Below are 16,982 nucleotides of genomic sequence, written 5' to 3' on the forward strand. Positions count from 1 at the left end.
TTTTTAGAGTCGATCTTTAACGCAACATCTCGTTGGGGCAACATGTTGCAAGTTTTTGAACGCGATTCAAAAACCTGCAAAAGAATTTTGCAAGTTGCGTTAAAAATCGTCTCGTGTAACATACCGTATACCGTCGCTGACCGTTGCTGCAGCAAAGTTGCGTCAAACGTTGTCTCGTGTAACATGGATTAAAAACCAGCGTTAAAGTTAGGCTCGTGTAACATAACCTTAAAGGTTTGCTTCTCGTTGTCACGTTGTTTTCATTTGCAACGGCCTTTAAAATGGCAAAAGAAACGCAATTCATATGCTTGTTGAGAGCACAGGCATATTTACTGCAGAATGTTTTGACTGGGAACGAGTTGGAGAGAACAGTCAGAGACATGCAAAAAACAATAAGTGAAAAACTTGAATCAAAACGTAATGTCTTCTACACTGTCTGTTATATCTAATGTCGGATTTGCTTCAAAATGTGCATATTTCACTGCTAACAAATTAACGCACGAACATAACGTACATAAATCCCATGACTTTTATCGTATAGTAAAATTATTCGGTCATGCATTTTTGCATCCGCGATTGCTTGGCACCAACTGCGCATATTGCTGTTCATAACTACTGCTGCAGCCTGCAGTCAAACTAATTGCATCTGTCATGGAGAGCAATGACTCGTTCATCGGTTTAATTAGAGGGCAAGAACACAGGGAAAGTCAAAAATCACTAGTTAAAGGAGTGGGGACTAAGCTAAAGGAAAAGCCTGAGGGCGGCTCCGCTACTCCACTTAGTAAGCGTATCTGATGCGATCACTCAGGCCTCACAGGGGTTTTGGGCAATAAGAGAACATGATGAAAGTGAAGAATGATCATCGCAGTAAATTTTCCAATTTAAGCGATTGGAAGGAAGAAGCCTGAAAAAAGTCAGGGCTTCAACGGGATTCGAACCCGTGACCTCCGCGAATACCGGTGCGATGCTCTACCAACTGAGCGATGAAGCCACACATTGGGAGCGAGGTCAACTAATTGAGTTCATATCTTCCCGTGAGGAGTGAAATGATGTGAAGTTTTATATGAAACAATTCATATTAGAACTGCGGTTGTAGATGAATGTGAAGAATGAATCATTATTTAGAAGAATCATTATTTTGTCAGGCTTCTTCTTTCCAGTGGCTTAAATTGAAAAATTTACTGCGATGATCATTCTTCACTTTCATCTACAACCGCAGTTCTAATATGAATTATTTCATATAAAACTTCACATCAAGAGAACTTGATCACGTATTTCAATGGAACAAGGCATATTTTGGAGATTCATTTGAAGGAAAAAACGATCTCTCTATTGTTAAAGAGAAGTTTGACAAAACAAATTAAGGAACAATGTAATTTGTTAATAGGAAACAGGGGGAAAAAGGTGAAATTTTCAAGGGAACAGGGGAACATGCTATTCCCCTTGGGAGGCCCTCATCATTGACCGAGGGTAGCGCACCTTTAGGGAGTACTGAGGAGGTTCATTGTCGACTACCACTGCACGTTAACTTGAGTGCTGTCTGTTATCAAGTTTTCGAATGCAAATATCGCAGTAATAAAACCAGCATATAAACTAACTTCTTCAATGAAGGCGAATGCTCCAGTGACAGAGCCAGAAGATGTGAATATCCGCGGACACAAAGTTTCGACTCTCAGTGACATTAAACATATTACCCTTAAATTCGTTTTAAAAGCCTGAGGTTTAAAAGATTACGTTATATCAGTTGACTGATACAGAGAGCTTCCTGTGCTATCAAAGTATATCAAGTTAACACGTTGTCGATTCGATTGATTGAAACTGGCTAACGCGACGAATTATAAAAGCAAACTAGCAAACGGACTGGTACAACTAAGAGAGTCTATGTGACTTTTTCCTGTTAACCAATCGGTTGCATTTGTCGTTTGTTAGTCGCCGGAATATACTAAAGAAAAACGCATACGGCTTCGTATGTTTAGGTCTATGGTCTATGAAAGTAAAAAATTGCATTCAATTTGATAACAAAAATGTTAACTGATCACAGAACACCTGCAGGGTTAATCACAACGTGTAGTTCCCAAAATGGTTGGAAACAATTGTTTTGGAAGCCAAAGCGGGCACTGGCCCACTGATTGGATCACACTACCCAGACAACCAGCTTTCGAGTATGTAAAACATTGCTGGTGAGGCTATGAAGTAAACTAAAACACCTAACGTGGTACGAAAACAAATCTATCTAACGGTTTCATTAGTTGATGTTTACCTCTGGGCTCATTTGATTGGTTAATAATTTAAACAAACTGTTTTCTTTAACCAGTCACGGACTAGCGTGCGATATCACGCCACAAACGTGAATGCCGTGTTATGGATGTGAATTGTAAATAACCTGCTTTAAACTAGCTAACGCGAAACGTAATCACCATCACTGTTCGTTGTTAATAGTTAATCAATTCGCACCACTAAAATCGGTTAGATCATCTTTGATCCACTTCACAAGAGTTCTCGACCAGAGAGGTAGCCAGCAACGCTTGAGAAATTAGGTAGGTGTGAATCATTGTAATCCTGTTTAGGTCACTTGAATAAGATTTATAACGGAGAATGGCCCTTCATAGAACTATTTTCGGTTGTATGCAATCCCATTTATAGCAACTTACCACTTTGATCGTTTTCGATTAGATTTATAATCACGACACACACGCATGTTCGAGGAAGAATCAATCAAATATATTCAAGGATAGAAATTCCCTCGAAGCTATTCAGAGAAGACAAGACTATAGTTATGGATAGTTACTTTCTTCAATTAAGAATTTTCAATTTCTACAGAATGGGAAGACTTGTGCTGAATTTGATAACTAACCAGGTAGAACCCAACACGTTTTCACGTCAACAAAAAGTTAACGAAATCAGTATATCATGGAGTTAATTCGGTACTTTGAAGGTCAAAATTTCTTTAACATTTTCATTATGTAGCCACGTCATAATAGAATGTTGTAGTATCTCCTCTTTGTCACATCGTGGATACAGTGTAAAAACATAAGAAGAAACATATTCCATAGGTCAAGGATAGCAATAAAATTGAATTAGGTTAAAGTCCTAAGTAGAGGTTTTCACTAACGTTGTAGAATTTCTGTCTAGACTTTGTTAGTCAATGTTGTTTACTACCTTCTTCTTTTTAGATCCACTAGTCCGAAGACTTACCACCAAACAACAATGAAATACCTCTTTCTTTTGTGCCTGATTCTTGGCATCGCCTTGACACAAGGAGCCCCAGCCCCAGGTAAAACAAAGTTGGTTCTTTCTTTTAATCTGAATTACCTCGCTTTCCTTTTTCGAGCAAAGAGACGGTAAGCCTAAACGTTTCACGAAAGATGGAGTTTAAATCGTAAATTGCGAGTCTGGCTTTTCATTCTTTCAAAGATATGATAAACAACATTTAACTGCAGACCCAGAAAACGTGCTAAGCTCCACCCCTATATCTTTCACCCAAGATTGAAGTAATCGCAAGAACCAAGGTTTTTTAAACGGTAGCATATTAAGTGCCAGCTATGGGCAACTGCGTACTTTTAATAAGAAGCAAACGTTCATACAAAAGTGAAATTTTATCCTTTCTGATTCTCTGAAGTCGTAGACCACAGAAACGCTTCAACGAAACAAAGGAACTTTTCTAGAAACTGAATAACGAGAAACATGAAATATTTATAAATTACTTCTCTTGAAAGAATATTTTATTTAAAATGATATCAGGAGATTTATCGTTCAATATTGACGACACAAAATTGACACTGTTTTGAAACATGTACTAGCAAAACCGCAATCCATGGCAAATAGTGCTTGTTTGTTTTCACAAAAATAATCAAATCAAGAGACTTGAATAAAACAAGCAAGTTAAGTAACAGAGTTTTCCCTTTAAATACAATGTTGTTTTGAATTTCATGGCGTCACATTGGTGTTACACCGGCTCTAATTGAAGGAACAGATCGTAACAGAAATACCTCAATTACCGAAACAAAAAACATTTTAGAAATCTTAACGCCTTAACGTCAGTTTCAATTTAACAGAATTACATAACCTCATCTTGTTTTTGAAAATCACGACTAATCTAACAAAGAAGCTGACTGTTATCAATTCTCTCATTTTTTTCGGATTTTCGCGTTTAACTCCTAAAGTCAAGTAATTGATAAGGGAGGCATTCGTTCCCGCTTAAAAAAATTACCTGCTAGTTGTTTCACATATAGTATCAGTTCATTTTCAAAACTTGGCGTTTAATGTCACTACAGTTTACGAGATGGGAACAGGTGGTCAGCTAACGCTCTACTGATTAAGAAGATTAACCTGCCATAAAGTTTACAAGCATTTCACTAATTTAACAGGGTTACCAGCCAACGCGGTCTGTTGTCAAAAAGTGATAACAAACTGCGGGTGGAAACAATAACATTAACGTCACCCTCACGTATACGTTTCCAATTCAACTCTGCCTGTATTTTTTCGATATGCGTTTCGGAAACGAAGCAATGACTGGGGTGTTCTTGTTTTCCGATAAAACGAGATTTACGGTTGATTTTGCATTTGAAACTGTAAGTTTGTCGTTTTTATGTTGACGGCTAAAAAAAAGGTCATTTGGTCACTAGGGAGTTTACAAAACCACGACGGCAACGGCAACGGAACGTCACTGAACAAAAGATTTAATGAGCAGTACAGTGGCTGGGCATGTGCGTTATAAATCTTCATTTGTACATTTCTTTGCCGTCCTCTGCAAAACAACAACCTGAAATGTCCAAGTTGTGCGTCGTCTACGGAACGTGGACGACGACGGCTAATTTTTCGTATTTCCATTTGGAATTGAACGCCGTCGTTGCATATTTAGCTTAAGCACGTTTTTAGAGCCATTGGTGTACCGAACAGATCTAGACAATCGCGAACTTCGCTTGTAAAATATAAATTCATTTTTCACTAGGCGTCATCCTCGGCGTCGTCGAGCCTACGTCAACCTATACAATTATTTTTTTTGTGCATGCGCAAATCCATTCTAGGCTCAGGTCATCCACGCATGCCTAGAAACTGTCCTCATTCCTTTACATGAGAACGATCTCAAGCCGGCTATCACCTTTCAAAAGGCACAAAAACGATAGTATTGCCAGCAAACGTTATAGGAAAGACTCGATTTTCTTTTTTTCAACTAAGTTTACGTTTTAAAATCTCAAGCTACGGAATGTACGTACCACCGGTCAATAATAAGTACGTTGGTCAATTATTTTCGGAGGTCGCTGAGTCGTTATTCTTTGGAATGTGGGACTTTTATTTAATTAATAGAGTTGTCAAGTACATGAGCCTTCCGTCTGTCTGGCTCAGTTCACGTATGTTTTGTGTGTGCTGTAGTCGTTTACCTCTGATCTGTACTGTAGCGGTAATGTCGATGTCGCAAATAAGTTGTAAGCATTCTAACTAACTTAAATTTCCAAGAAAGCGGTTCGAAGTTTCTTGAATGTTCTTCATATTTTCGCGCAGGTTTGAGAAGGACGGATTTCTTAACAGACCCGCAAACGCGCCAATACGGGATCAGTTCAACTTGTTCAGTTCCCACGGCGGAATGTTAGGCTCGCAAGCCATCAAAACTTCCCAAAAAATTAAATTAGCCCAATATTTCCCTATAAAGGATTCCCCCGCTAATACAAATAAAATATATGTCAGTAAGTAAATGCTACTTACGGTTTTTTTTTTTTTTTTCATCTCGCAGAGGAAAAGAAGGAAGACGAAAAAGACACTGGCGACTTCGATGACGACGTTACGGACGATGCTGACGATGAAGACGATGAAGATGACGAGGATGATGAAGATGATGGTGAAGACAGCAGCGAGGGAGACGATATGGATGATACCGATGAAGAGAAGAGGGACAAAATCCCCAAAGAAAACGATGAAACCAAGGAGGACAACCCCGATGCCCCCGAGAAGAAGGAGGACGAGAAAGTCAACGACAAAGAAACTGAGGAAAAAGACAGCGACAAGGAGGAAGACAAAGAAGCCGACAAAGAAGACGAGGAGGACAAGAAGGAAGACAAGGATAAGGATGACGATGAAGATGAGTTGAGTGACGATCTAGATGACGAAGATGATGAAGACGATGAAGATGATGGTGACGATGAGGATGACGAAGACGATGAGGATGATGAAGACGATGGCGATGATGAGGATGATAGCGAGGACAGCAGCGAGGGAGGCAAGAAGGAAGACGAGAAGAAAGAAGTGAAGAAAGAGGAAGACAAGGAAGAAGAGAAGAAGGATGATGCCACCAAGAAAGCAGATGATGATGACGACGATGATGACGACGATGACGATGATGATGACGATGAAGAAGATGACAAGGCCGCCAAGAAGCCTGAAGTAAAGAAGGCGGAAGACAAAACCGCTGATGCCCCTAAAGAGGAGAAGAAGACACAGTAAAAAACTCATCTTGCTCCTTTCAACGCGACATACTTAACCAAATATAACATCTATACTATACATCACACTGACCGGCGCATTGTTAACACTTAATAAAGCAGTTACGGAGGACTTTTACTTCACTCATTCAAGAGTGATTTTTTAGATGAAACCTAGTTTGTAAAATTAACTGGAAAATGTTTAAAATACCTTTTAACGAGTGAATACAACGTGGCGCAGGGAGATTAACTTACTGCTCTGTGATTCACATGATGAATTCGCTTGTCGGAAGTTATGTACCAGTCAAATAATGGGCTCAATAATAAAGAGTTATTTTTGGATTGACATAGAGAGTTGTCCATTTTGCAAATTTTGTTCCTTGCATAACAATCATGCCCAAACACCCTTGTACTGTCCTTTAAAATGGTATTGAAAACAGTTGAGAATTATTGGATGAGGTTGAACAAAATATCATGATTTGTCTGTAGCGAGCAGATCAATTACTAAAGGGGCATTACGTGCAACCCAAAGGCCACTGTTTTGTAGCTGTTTTAATCTGAAGCAGAAATAATTATCAATTTCCTTTTTTGTTCTGAAACGTGTTACTCTTTCTAATGGGAACAGTTTAGCTTTAATCATCTTTCAGACAACTGGGCTCAGGTTTGAAAATAGAACTGGAGGGTACCCCCATCAAGCACAATAATGGGAGGTAAAATATTTTTCACTTGCTTTGAAATGTTGATGGGCATTTGCAAATGAGTTTTTGATATATATTGAGGAAATTGGTGATGCTACCCCCTAAATTATAGAAAATGCGACATTGACTGACTTTGCCTCAGATTGGTGGATATACCATTTCTGAGGACCTCAAATTTCAAAAATTTCTGGACCCTGTCTCTAAAATCCTGTATCAGCCCCAGGTGTGTCGTGCAAAGTGGATTGAGTCCTTCCAAACTTATGCAACTCAAATAAGTTTTAGCTAAATAGCACAAGCCTCATGATCTCATATTTTTTCACAACTTCTTTCGCAAGGTTCAAAAAATCTTGTGCTTGCAAAAAAATACTAGTCTTCCAGTCTCACAAAGTCTTGAAATTACATGTACCATTCACTACCCTTACCACGGCATTCCAATCCCGACAAAATTCATGTTTTGATTTCAAAGTTATTACTTTGATTTTTGAACGCCGTCATGCAATGTTGAATATCAAAACTTGGGTGGCAACTGATGCAAAAGAAAAATTTTTGATACCACTGTACACAGTTTGCAAACTTAATTGATACTGAAATGTTGCATAAAGAACAATATTGAATGCTGCGACTGGAGAGTGAAATACAAAGCAAGAACTTTGAAATATTAAAACATGAATTTTGGTAGAGATGGAATGCCATACCTTACTTCTGCCCCTTCTAGCTGTTAACTTCTCTAAACTACTTGAGCCCCAGTTTGATGCAATTATCATCCTTGAAGCTGGCTAAGCTTTCCAGTAACTTCAGTCAGCAAATTTTTAGAACTGATGAGAACTGACCTACAGAGTTCCCCCTCCTTATGGATGCGACAATCATAATTCAACCTGATTCAGACTGGGTGGGATCACATCCCTTTAATTACCCATAACCACTGGGTCCAGGATGCTTTCTGATTTCAACTTTGGAAGAAATAATTTTGATGTGCCACCCGTTGGTTCAGAGGGTTTCCATTTCCATCACAAAAATGTATATTAAATGCAAGTGGGTTTTTTTTCTTGAAATTATCCTTACCCCATCTGCATCCCTCAGCAATCTGGAAATTCTAGCTTAGTGTCATTCCTTCCCTCAGAAAGTTTGGATTTGAAACCCCTTTTTCTGATGACCTCCCTTATCCTGGACACAGGTTTTCCTGGAACCTCACAGTGCAGTTCTGTTACATCATGAATACAATTACAGCAAGCTTGTGGACACATAATTCATACTATGACCCATCACATGAAGTGACAAACAAGCAGTTCACCAAATTATATCTTATCTAACATAACTCTTCCTGGATTTTGCATAGATTAAATTAGATTTTTGTTAAAAAGTTTGTTTTTTTGGGCTTTTTATAATGAAATATATACAAAAAAATAAACAGGTTTGATTGACTTTTGACCAAAAGTTTACCCTCCACCACCCCACCAAACAAAATTCATAATACAAAACACAAAAACTATATATTTTTACTGGACATTTCGCATGTTTACCATGTTTGTCAGCACAGTTTGTGTGTTAAGAAATATATTTTTTTAATTTTTGTTTTCCAACAATGCATTTTATTGTCATGTTTATCACCGCAGTTTGTGTGTTATTTCTTGTTAAGCTACAATGGCCAAAGAAGAGTATTTAAAATTCGTGATCTCATGCATTCCAACTCTTTTAGGTTGGCATTTCTGCAAAGATTTCACTAAAATACCTTTTTGTCTGGGGGAAGAGAACTGTAATTAAATTTGTTACAAACTGTACGGTTGCATTTTAAGTTTTCTTTACATTGCAAACTGTCCGTAAATTGAATTGAAATGACGCAGCTCCAGATGGCTTCCCTGAACTCATATTAGCAAGAGATGCAGCGTACCTATACCTCAAACTTGATCTGATAACAAACTATTCCATTCAGACAGGTCTAGTTTAAACACTGCAGTTCACCCCATTCGAAATAACCCCATTCTCAGAACGAGTGAGATTTGACCGTCTGAGAATTTAGGCACCGAACACTCAAAATGAGCACAGTCAACCCAGTGAACCACAGGGTCCGTTGCGCGACCTCCCTAAAGCAAACCCTACCGCATCACTCTTGATTTCAAAAATTCGACAACGGTTTGGACTAAAGAAGAACAGGGATAGCAAAGTCACACAAAAGTTCAACTTTACCCATATATAAGTTTATGTCGTCCAGGAAACACGACGAATCATTCTGACAGTCGCAGTAGTTGTTCATTCGGCCGATCCGAGTCCCATTTCTCCAGTTCTACAAAAAATAAAACATTTTCATTAAATACTTTGGCTAAAATAAAAAATGGAGTTTAAATTTTATAGCTCTGAAATCCTAATAAAATGCAAAAGTAAATGTTCGTGTATAGAATTTAAAAACATGCAGCTACACAATCAAGCGAACGACGCATAGAAGCACGTGTGTAGGTCCGCGTGAGCACTTGAATAATGGGTCAGCGGGTTACTTGGAAAGTGTAGGTAACTCGCCCCAGACCTTTGTCCGTTCCCACGTGCAGTGAAAACAACATGGCGAGGTCGAAAGACAAAAAGAGAGACACTGAAAATGGCGAAGGAGGCGAAAATAAGGACGATACGAAGAACGAAGAACCTACTCTAGACTACGATGAACTCGTTAAGAGAGTTTGTGCAATTGCCAAACCGCTTGCTGGGAGAAAACTTACAAAACGATTGTATAAAACAGTAAAGAAAGGTAAGCGCTTAGATACGATCGCGAAACCAAATCCTTTGGGATTTCAATAGTTTTCGCTTTGGATCCAGCTATGAAGGCTTAGTTTTGGTATCATGAAGTCGTTCTTTAAGCAGCTAGAAGGTAGAGGACGTAACTTCTGAAGCTTTGAGAATGAGCTATATAGAATACACTTTCTATAACCCAACATTTTGTTATTTGTAAAGTGACCGGGTATCTCGACTGTCCAGGGTATCACAATCTCTTTTATGTTGAAACGAGTCAAGGGACAAGTTGAATGGCATTGGACATGTCACTCTTTCATTAAATGCAGCAAGAACTATACATGACTCCTGAGCAGGAGTGTAGCAGCTCTTGTAAGCTTGTAGTTCTTTTGCTTGTTAGCAGCTGTTATTGGTTTGGGGCTAGGGGCATTGTTTCTGTTGTATGTTCTTTTGCCCTCTCAACGGGTATCAAGACATTCATGTGAGACCTTATGGGAGCTGCTACCTGACCCCTCCTGAGGGTTCGATGTACCCTATACCCATGTATACTGCACTGTGCAGCCAGATCCACTTCCTCAATTTAAAACTTTTACATTTCTTGCTGGAATTTTATCCTTGGTCTTTAGCAAATATACCTAGCCAGAGAGAGATTTACCTTTCTTTCAGCTTGGTGAGAGACAAGAGTGAAACTCTGATCATCACCACACATTCATTTGACCAGATACCATTCACAAACATGTACAAATAAATTAACATGCTTGACAAGTTTTAACCAATCTAAAAGTTACACATGGCAGATAGGATATCAAATGCTGTCCTTGTATGAGACTACCTACAATATCCACTTCCCTGTGGTTAGTTGTAAAATTGTAATTGGAGCTGCACTGATATGGGTTTGTTGCATAGTAAGGACTCAGAATTGAAAATTTCAGCTTGATGAATTACTGCTGCTAAGTACTTTTTTGATCACCTGCTATTTGTACAGGTTCAGCAGCTGTTGCTGTACATTAATTCACTTTTAATGTCAAAAGAGTTTGACAAAAGTGTTGTTAGGCAGGCTATTAAATTTTAAATTCCATAACAGTTTAATTATCTGCAGTTTGTAATCTGCAAAGCACACACTAGATAGCATAGTCTTAAATAAAGTTGATTTTAATTTAGTTCCTCTGTTTCTTTGTCACCTTATACAATTTCTGTAGTTTCTGCACGAGACTTGTATGTTTGTACAGTAGAAAAGTCAAAATTCAATTAATCTGCCACATTTGAAGCCAAAATGTACGTGCAAAGCTTATACATGTAGCTGAAAATTTTGATCACACATGAACATTTTGTATGATATGCTGATTGACACAATTCACGCATACACAATAGGAAATCAACTGGTTATGGGCAGAGGTTCCCCCTTGTCTCTCACTGAGCAGAAAGAGATGGAAATTTCTGTCTCATTGGGTATGGTAAATAACATAGCAGAGGGAATTGTCTCCTTTGTTTTCAGTTTCCAAGAGTACATGGATTGTACACTCAGTTAATTGCCACTTTGTTTACTGGTCCGTGTGTATTAGCCTACGATGACCTACAATATAATAATTAACCACGCAGCCATGGGCCGAGCGCGGTTCATTGTTTACCCATGGTTTTTTTTTTTTTTTTTTTTTAGTTTTGTCGGTGACCAGACCCAAACTTCCTCTCAGCCAAATTTTGAGTCACGCAACCTGTGATGTTTACTCACCAAAAGCTGTTGAAACATTAATACAAATACAATGTTACGGATATTGTTTTCTTTATTTGTGTGTAAAATATATTTTCTTTGGTTTTATCAAAGCGTTGGATTCGAAGGGAAATAATAAATACGCTAAAAAAAGGTATTACGTCAGCCATGGAATGCGCTGGCATTGCAGCTTTCACTTTTGCTACGTGACAAATAAGATCGTGTTTACTTTGCAACTTGATTTCGGCAGAAGCGATGGTCATTAATTTATTTGCAATTTTGCCAATAGTTCTTGTGGTTTTAGGCAAATGAAGTAAATTCTAGCTTTGGCTGTTTCATCGCAGCGAATTCAGTGATCAGAAGGAAAATTAAATATTTACAAGCCAAGCAAAGAACATGTGAGAACATGTAAGGATTACGTCATTGGTAGGGAAATAACCACCGTACTTAAGGTAGCCGTGGATAACGGAAGTCTTAAATTATGTGACTCGTGTGACTACTTTTCTAGTACTTTACTCGTGGAAAACACCAACGAAATTTAATCATGACTTTAAGAAAGAAAGCAATTGTTAATAGTGTTGTCATCATATCATCGTTCATATCGTTTATATCGTTCCTGCCCATACATATCCCAAAGAAAGTTCCAGATGAAGACCATTACGTCATTGTAGATTTCACAATGGCTAAGGCTGATGGTGCAATAATAGAGTTTGTGTTGATCAAGTGATGTGATGTCAACAGTAACAACAGAATCATTAAGGACTGCTTTGGAATGTGCACTGCGTTGCGACTGTAGTGCTATGCAAAGAGTTAAATTTTAAAAGCGTGGTTATAAGATCTAACAGATCTTCTTGTTTTTTTTTCAGTTTTGTCGGTGACCAGACCCAAACTTTCACTCGGCCAAATTTTGAATGACGCAACCTGTGATGTTTACTCGCCAAAAGCTGTTGAAACATTAATACAAAGACAATGTTACGGATATTGTTTTCTTTGCTCTGGGTAAAATATATTTTCTTTTGGTTTTATCGAAGTGTTGGATTCAAAGGGAAATAGTAAATACGCAAAAAAAAAAAAGGTATTACGTCAGCCATGGAATGCGCTGATGTTGCAGCTTTCACTTTCACTAGGTGACAAATAAAATCCTGTTTACTTGCAAGTTTATTTCGGCAGAAGCGACGGTCATTAATTTATTTGCAATTTTTCGAGTATTTCTTGTGGTTTTAGGCCAATGAAGTAAATTCTTTTGCTGTGTTATCGCAGTGAGTTCGGTGATCAGAAGAAGAATTAAATATTTGGAAGCCGAGCAAAGAACATGTCAAAACATGCTAAGATTACGTCATTGGTAGGGAAATAACCACCGTACTGAAAATAGCGGTGAATAACAGAAGTCTTAAATTATGTGACTCGTGTGACTTCTTTGCTAGCCCTTTACTCGTGGAAAACACCAATGAAATTTAATCATGAGTTTTAAGAAAGAAAGCAATTGTTAATAGTGTTGTTATCGAATCGTTCATATCGTTCATATCGTTCATGCCCATACATATCCCGAAGAAAGTTCCAAATTAAGGTTATTACATCATCGGAGATTTCACAACAGCTACAACTGATGGTGCAATAATAGAGTTTGTGTTGATCAAGTGAGTGATGTCTACAGTAAGAAGAGAATCATCAAGGACGGCTTTGAAATGTGCACTACGTTGCGACTGTAGTGCTAAGCAAACAGTTAAATTTTAAAAGCGCGGTTATAAGATCTAAGAGATCTTCTTGGTTTTTTTTTTTTTTGTCGGTGACCAGATCCAAGCTCCCTCTCGGCCAGATTTTGAGTCACGCAACGTGTGATTTTTTCCGCCAGAAGCTGTTAAACATAAATACACGGACAATTTTATGGATATTGTTTTCTTTTTTGTGGGTAAAATATATTTTCTTTTCGTTTTATCAAAGCGTTGGATTCAAAGGGAATAATAAATACGCTAAAAAAATGGTATTACGTCAGCCATGGAATGCGTTGACGTTGCAGCTTTCACTTTCGCTACGTGACAAATAAGATCGTGTTTACTTTGCAAGTTTATTTGGCGAGAAGCGACGGTCATTAATTTATTTGTAATTTTGCGAGTATTTCTTGTGGTTTTAGGCAATGAAGTAAATTCTTTGGCTGTTTCATCAGAGCAAGTTCATAGATCGGAAGGAAAATTAAATATGTGCAAGCCAAGCAAAGAACTTGTCAGAACATGCAAGGATTATGTCATTGGTAGGGAAATAACCACTGTACTAAAGATAGCCATGGATAACGCAATTCTTCAATTATGTGACTTGTGTGACTTCTTTGCTAGCCCTTTACTCAGGGGAAAAAACGATTAAATTTAATTTTGACTCTTAAGAAAGCTGTTGTTAATAGCGTTCGTATCTTCATGCCCATACATATCCTGAAGAAAGTTCCAGATTAAGACTATTACATCATCGGAGATTTCACAACGGCTACGACTGATGGTGCAATAATACAGTTTGTGTGAAGTATATATGAAATAATTCATATTTGAACTGCGGTAGTAGATGAAAGTGAAGTATGATCATCGCAGTAAATTTTCCAATTTAAGCAACTGGAAAGAAGAAGCCTGAAAAAAATCAGGGCTTCAACGGGATTCGAACCCATGACCTCCGCGATACCGGTGCAATGCTCTACCAACTGAGCTATGAAGCCACACATTGGGAGCGAGGTCAATTAATTGAGTTCATATCTTCCCGTGAGTGAAATGATGTGAAGTATATATGAAATAATTCATATTTGAACTGCGGTAGTAGATGAAAGTGAAGTATGATCATCGCAGTAAATTTTCCAATTTAAGCAACTGGAAAGAAGAAGCCTGAAAAAAATCAGGGCTTCAACGGGATTCGAACCCGTGACCTCCGCGATACCAGTGCGATGCTCTACCAACTGAGCTATGAAGCCACACGTTGGTAGAGCATCGCACCGGTATCGCGGAGGTCACAGGTTCGAATCCCGTTGAAGCCCTGATTTTTTTCAGGCTTCTTCTTTCCAGTTGCTTAAATTGGAAAATTTACTGCGATGATCATACTTCACTTTAATACAGGTTGTGTTGATCAAGTAATGTGGTGTGTACAGTAATCAATGAATCATCAAGGATTGCTTTGGAATGTGCATTGCGTTGCGACTGTAGTGCTAAGAAAACAGTTAAATTTTAATAGCGCGGTTATAAGATCTAGCAGATCTTCTTGTTAAATGTATAACTTACAAGTCATCCCTGAAACTCTTGAGGTACATGTAAAGGTTCATCAATTTGTTTGAGATAATTTGCAGAAAAATTACATGTAGAAAAGTTTACACAAAAAGGTGAAAAATGCATAATTTATTTTTAGGCCTAGATGGGATATGTGGGTTAGTTTGAATAATAAATATATATTCAACTTTCTGAAAAGCTCTTACTATTGTTAACAAGTCGGGATTGCTTTACTATAGCTTCCAAGTCTAAGAGCTCAAGAAGAGGTGTCAAGGAGGTAGCTAAAGCCTTGCGGAAAGGAGAGAAAGGGTAAGCATGTGATCTAAAAAATAAAATAAAAAATAAAATATAATTAAAATAATGAAAAGATCACAAAAAATAATAAAACAGAAAGTATCTATCTCTCCAGCTCTTCCCAAAAATTTGGAAGCAATTTTTTGTGTTGTTCCATAAACAGTGTTATGAATCTTTGATAGGAAAAATCTTGACAGTACTGCTGTATGTGGATCTATGTTTATGACAATTAAACCAAGTTGTGTAGACTGCCTCTCATGAGTCTCCTGTAGCAGAAGATCATGGGTCCATCTCCTTTTAGGAGAACTTGGAAATTATTTAATATCAAATAACTTGTGACTGACCATTCTTCTGAGTCTCTCTTGCTAGCTAGATGTTTCTTCTGTTATCAATGATAAATGGGCTGTTGTACATACTGAATAAGTTTAGTCATAACATTTTAAACTGTGTTTGAACTCCCAGTTACATGTTATGTCCCTTAGTTTTGTGGTCATCGCTGGTGATGTTTCTCCCATTGATGTAATATCTCACATTCCTGTGGCCTGTGAAGATAACAAAGTTCCATATGCCTATGTGCCTTCCAAATTTGTAAGTAATGTATAAACTTTTCTGTCTCCTAGATGGTTATTTATCTCATGTGTTACATCTGTCTGTTAATGACTGAGTAAAGATTAGAAAGAATTAATGGCTGTTTTATGCAAGCGCATACAACTAGCCTAATGAGAGTTGAATCTCTGCTAATTTTGTGACACCTCACAAAAGGGTGTTAGACCTACATGTATGGATGATTTGACTGTTGAGCCCAGGAGTATCAGCAGTTGGTAAAGTCATTTATTATCACTACAAGTCTGCAATGTATTGGCTTTCCACTCCTAGCAGAATGCAGGAAGTTTGTCATTTGAACCTAGTTTAATGGCCTTAGCTCCCACAAGTCTCCTGTAGCTCAGTGGTAGAGCATTGGGGCTAGTAACTAGAAGGTTTTAAGTTTGATTCCTATCTGGGGAGTGTGGATTTCTTTCTCAAAGTATGCCATTTTCTTCTCATGCTTTATACTGGTTCCAAGTCTGTTTAGCAGTGCATTGATGTAATATATCAAACACAAAAGACCTTGTTCAACCACATTTCCAAACACCAAGAAAAGAGTTGAAAATACAATGGGTAGCAGAGTGTTTTTCTCAAACTTTGAGGTGTTTAGAAATGTGGTCAAACAATGTCCTGAGTATTTGATACATGTATACAATGTATGTCCTCAATCAAATTTAAAAAGAGAAAATGGAGAGATAAAATTGTGAATATCTATGCTGATTAAGATAAGATATCCAAAAACTGTCACGATCAGGATTTCCTTTGTTTAAAGTAATTAATTATTGATGAATTGTATTAACTCATAATTACTGAGTTTGAGAAATTATCTGGAGAGATTATATTATTGATTATTCATGATTAAAACTTTTCAACCCCTGAAGTGGACAGTAAGTCTGATAGTGTGATTAAATTTGTATTCCAGGACCTAGGAGCTGCAAGTCAATCCAGACGACCCACAAGTATAGTATTGGTGAAGTTCCATGAAGATTTCCAGGAGAACTACAATGAGTGTCTCTCAGAAGTGAAGAGTCTACCTCTTCCTTTGTAGTCCATCATTATTTGCCTTTATCTCTTGTATATAAACTTTTGTCAAAATTATTGTAAGAGATATTTACTTGTACATGATGCTGAAGTGTTTGATTCAAATTACCCGCCCTTAATTACTCTCTTAGTGCAGAAATCTGCTGAGTATACTTCAAGCTTATTGCAAGCAATTTCTGACAAGCAAAAAACCAGAGTGAACTTTGCAGTGACAGCCTCACTACGGTAAAGACGAAGTGATGGTAGTGACAAGGGACATCTTTCATTGTCCTGTTCCCCTGAGAAACAC

General features: G+C 37.8%; 3 protein-coding genes and 1 non-coding gene across 5 annotated transcripts in view; 2 read left to right on the top strand and 2 right to left on the bottom strand.

The window, feature by feature from the left end:
• Positions 1-2,858: 2,858 nt before the first annotated feature.
• LOC145478237 (uncharacterized) lies at positions 2,859-6,727 on the top strand. The gene is made up of 2 exons (XM_081456181.1): positions 2,859-3,274; positions 5,732-6,727. The coding sequence occupies exons 1-2, from the start codon at positions 3,208-3,210 to the stop codon at positions 6,436-6,438; spliced, it is 774 nt and encodes a 257-aa protein (XP_081312307.1). The 5' UTR covers positions 2,859-3,207; the 3' UTR covers positions 6,439-6,727.
• The window catches only part of LOC145478236 (uncharacterized), an 18,137-nt gene continuing 7,484 nt past the window's right edge, over positions 6,330-16,982 (bottom strand). Inside the window, exons 2-3 of the mRNA XM_081456180.1 lie at positions 9,299-9,395; positions 6,330-6,412 (exon numbers count right to left, since the gene is read on the bottom strand). The gene's annotated coding sequence lies outside the window, so the exon portion shown is untranslated. The remainder of the gene's footprint in view (positions 6,413-9,298; positions 9,396-16,982) is intronic.
• LOC145478238 (H/ACA ribonucleoprotein complex subunit 2-like protein) overlaps positions 9,391-16,982 on the top strand; it is an 8,374-nt gene continuing 782 nt past the window's right edge. The window contains exons 1-5 of one of the 2 annotated variants that reach the window (XM_081456183.1): positions 9,391-9,848; positions 13,669-13,785; positions 15,013-15,082; positions 15,550-15,655; positions 16,575-16,982. The exon at positions 16,575-16,982 is cut by the window's right edge and continues 782 nt beyond it. In XM_081456183.1, coding sequence (XP_081312309.1) covers positions 9,665-9,848; positions 13,669-13,785; positions 15,013-15,082; positions 15,550-15,655; positions 16,575-16,700 — 603 coding nt within the window. In that variant the 5' untranslated portion in view covers positions 9,391-9,664 and the 3' untranslated portion in view covers positions 16,701-16,982. The remainder of the gene's footprint in view (positions 9,849-13,668; positions 13,786-15,012; positions 15,083-15,549; positions 15,656-16,574) is intronic. The other variant, XM_081456182.1, reaches the window with a different exon arrangement.
• Trnat-ggu (transfer RNA threonine (anticodon GGU)) lies at positions 14,412-14,484 on the bottom strand. The gene has a single exon. It is a non-coding gene; the product is annotated as a tRNA-Thr (tRNA).

Source organism: Orbicella franksi, chromosome 2 (genome assembly GCF_964199315.1).
Source record: "Orbicella franksi chromosome 2, jaOrbFran1.1, whole genome shotgun sequence".
Taxonomy (NCBI): domain Eukaryota; kingdom Metazoa; phylum Cnidaria; class Anthozoa; order Scleractinia; family Merulinidae; genus Orbicella; species Orbicella franksi.

Excerpts from the sequence above, each read along its gene's own strand:
- LOC145478237 (XM_081456181.1), top strand. The coding sequence starts at position 3,208 with ATGAAATACCTCTTTCTTTTGTGCCTGATTCTTGGCATCGCCTTGACA. Across the intron at positions 3,275-5,731 it reads ACAAGGAGCCCCAGCCCCAG|AGGAAAAGAAGGAAGACGAA; the intron begins GTAAAACAAAGT and ends TTCATCTCGCAG.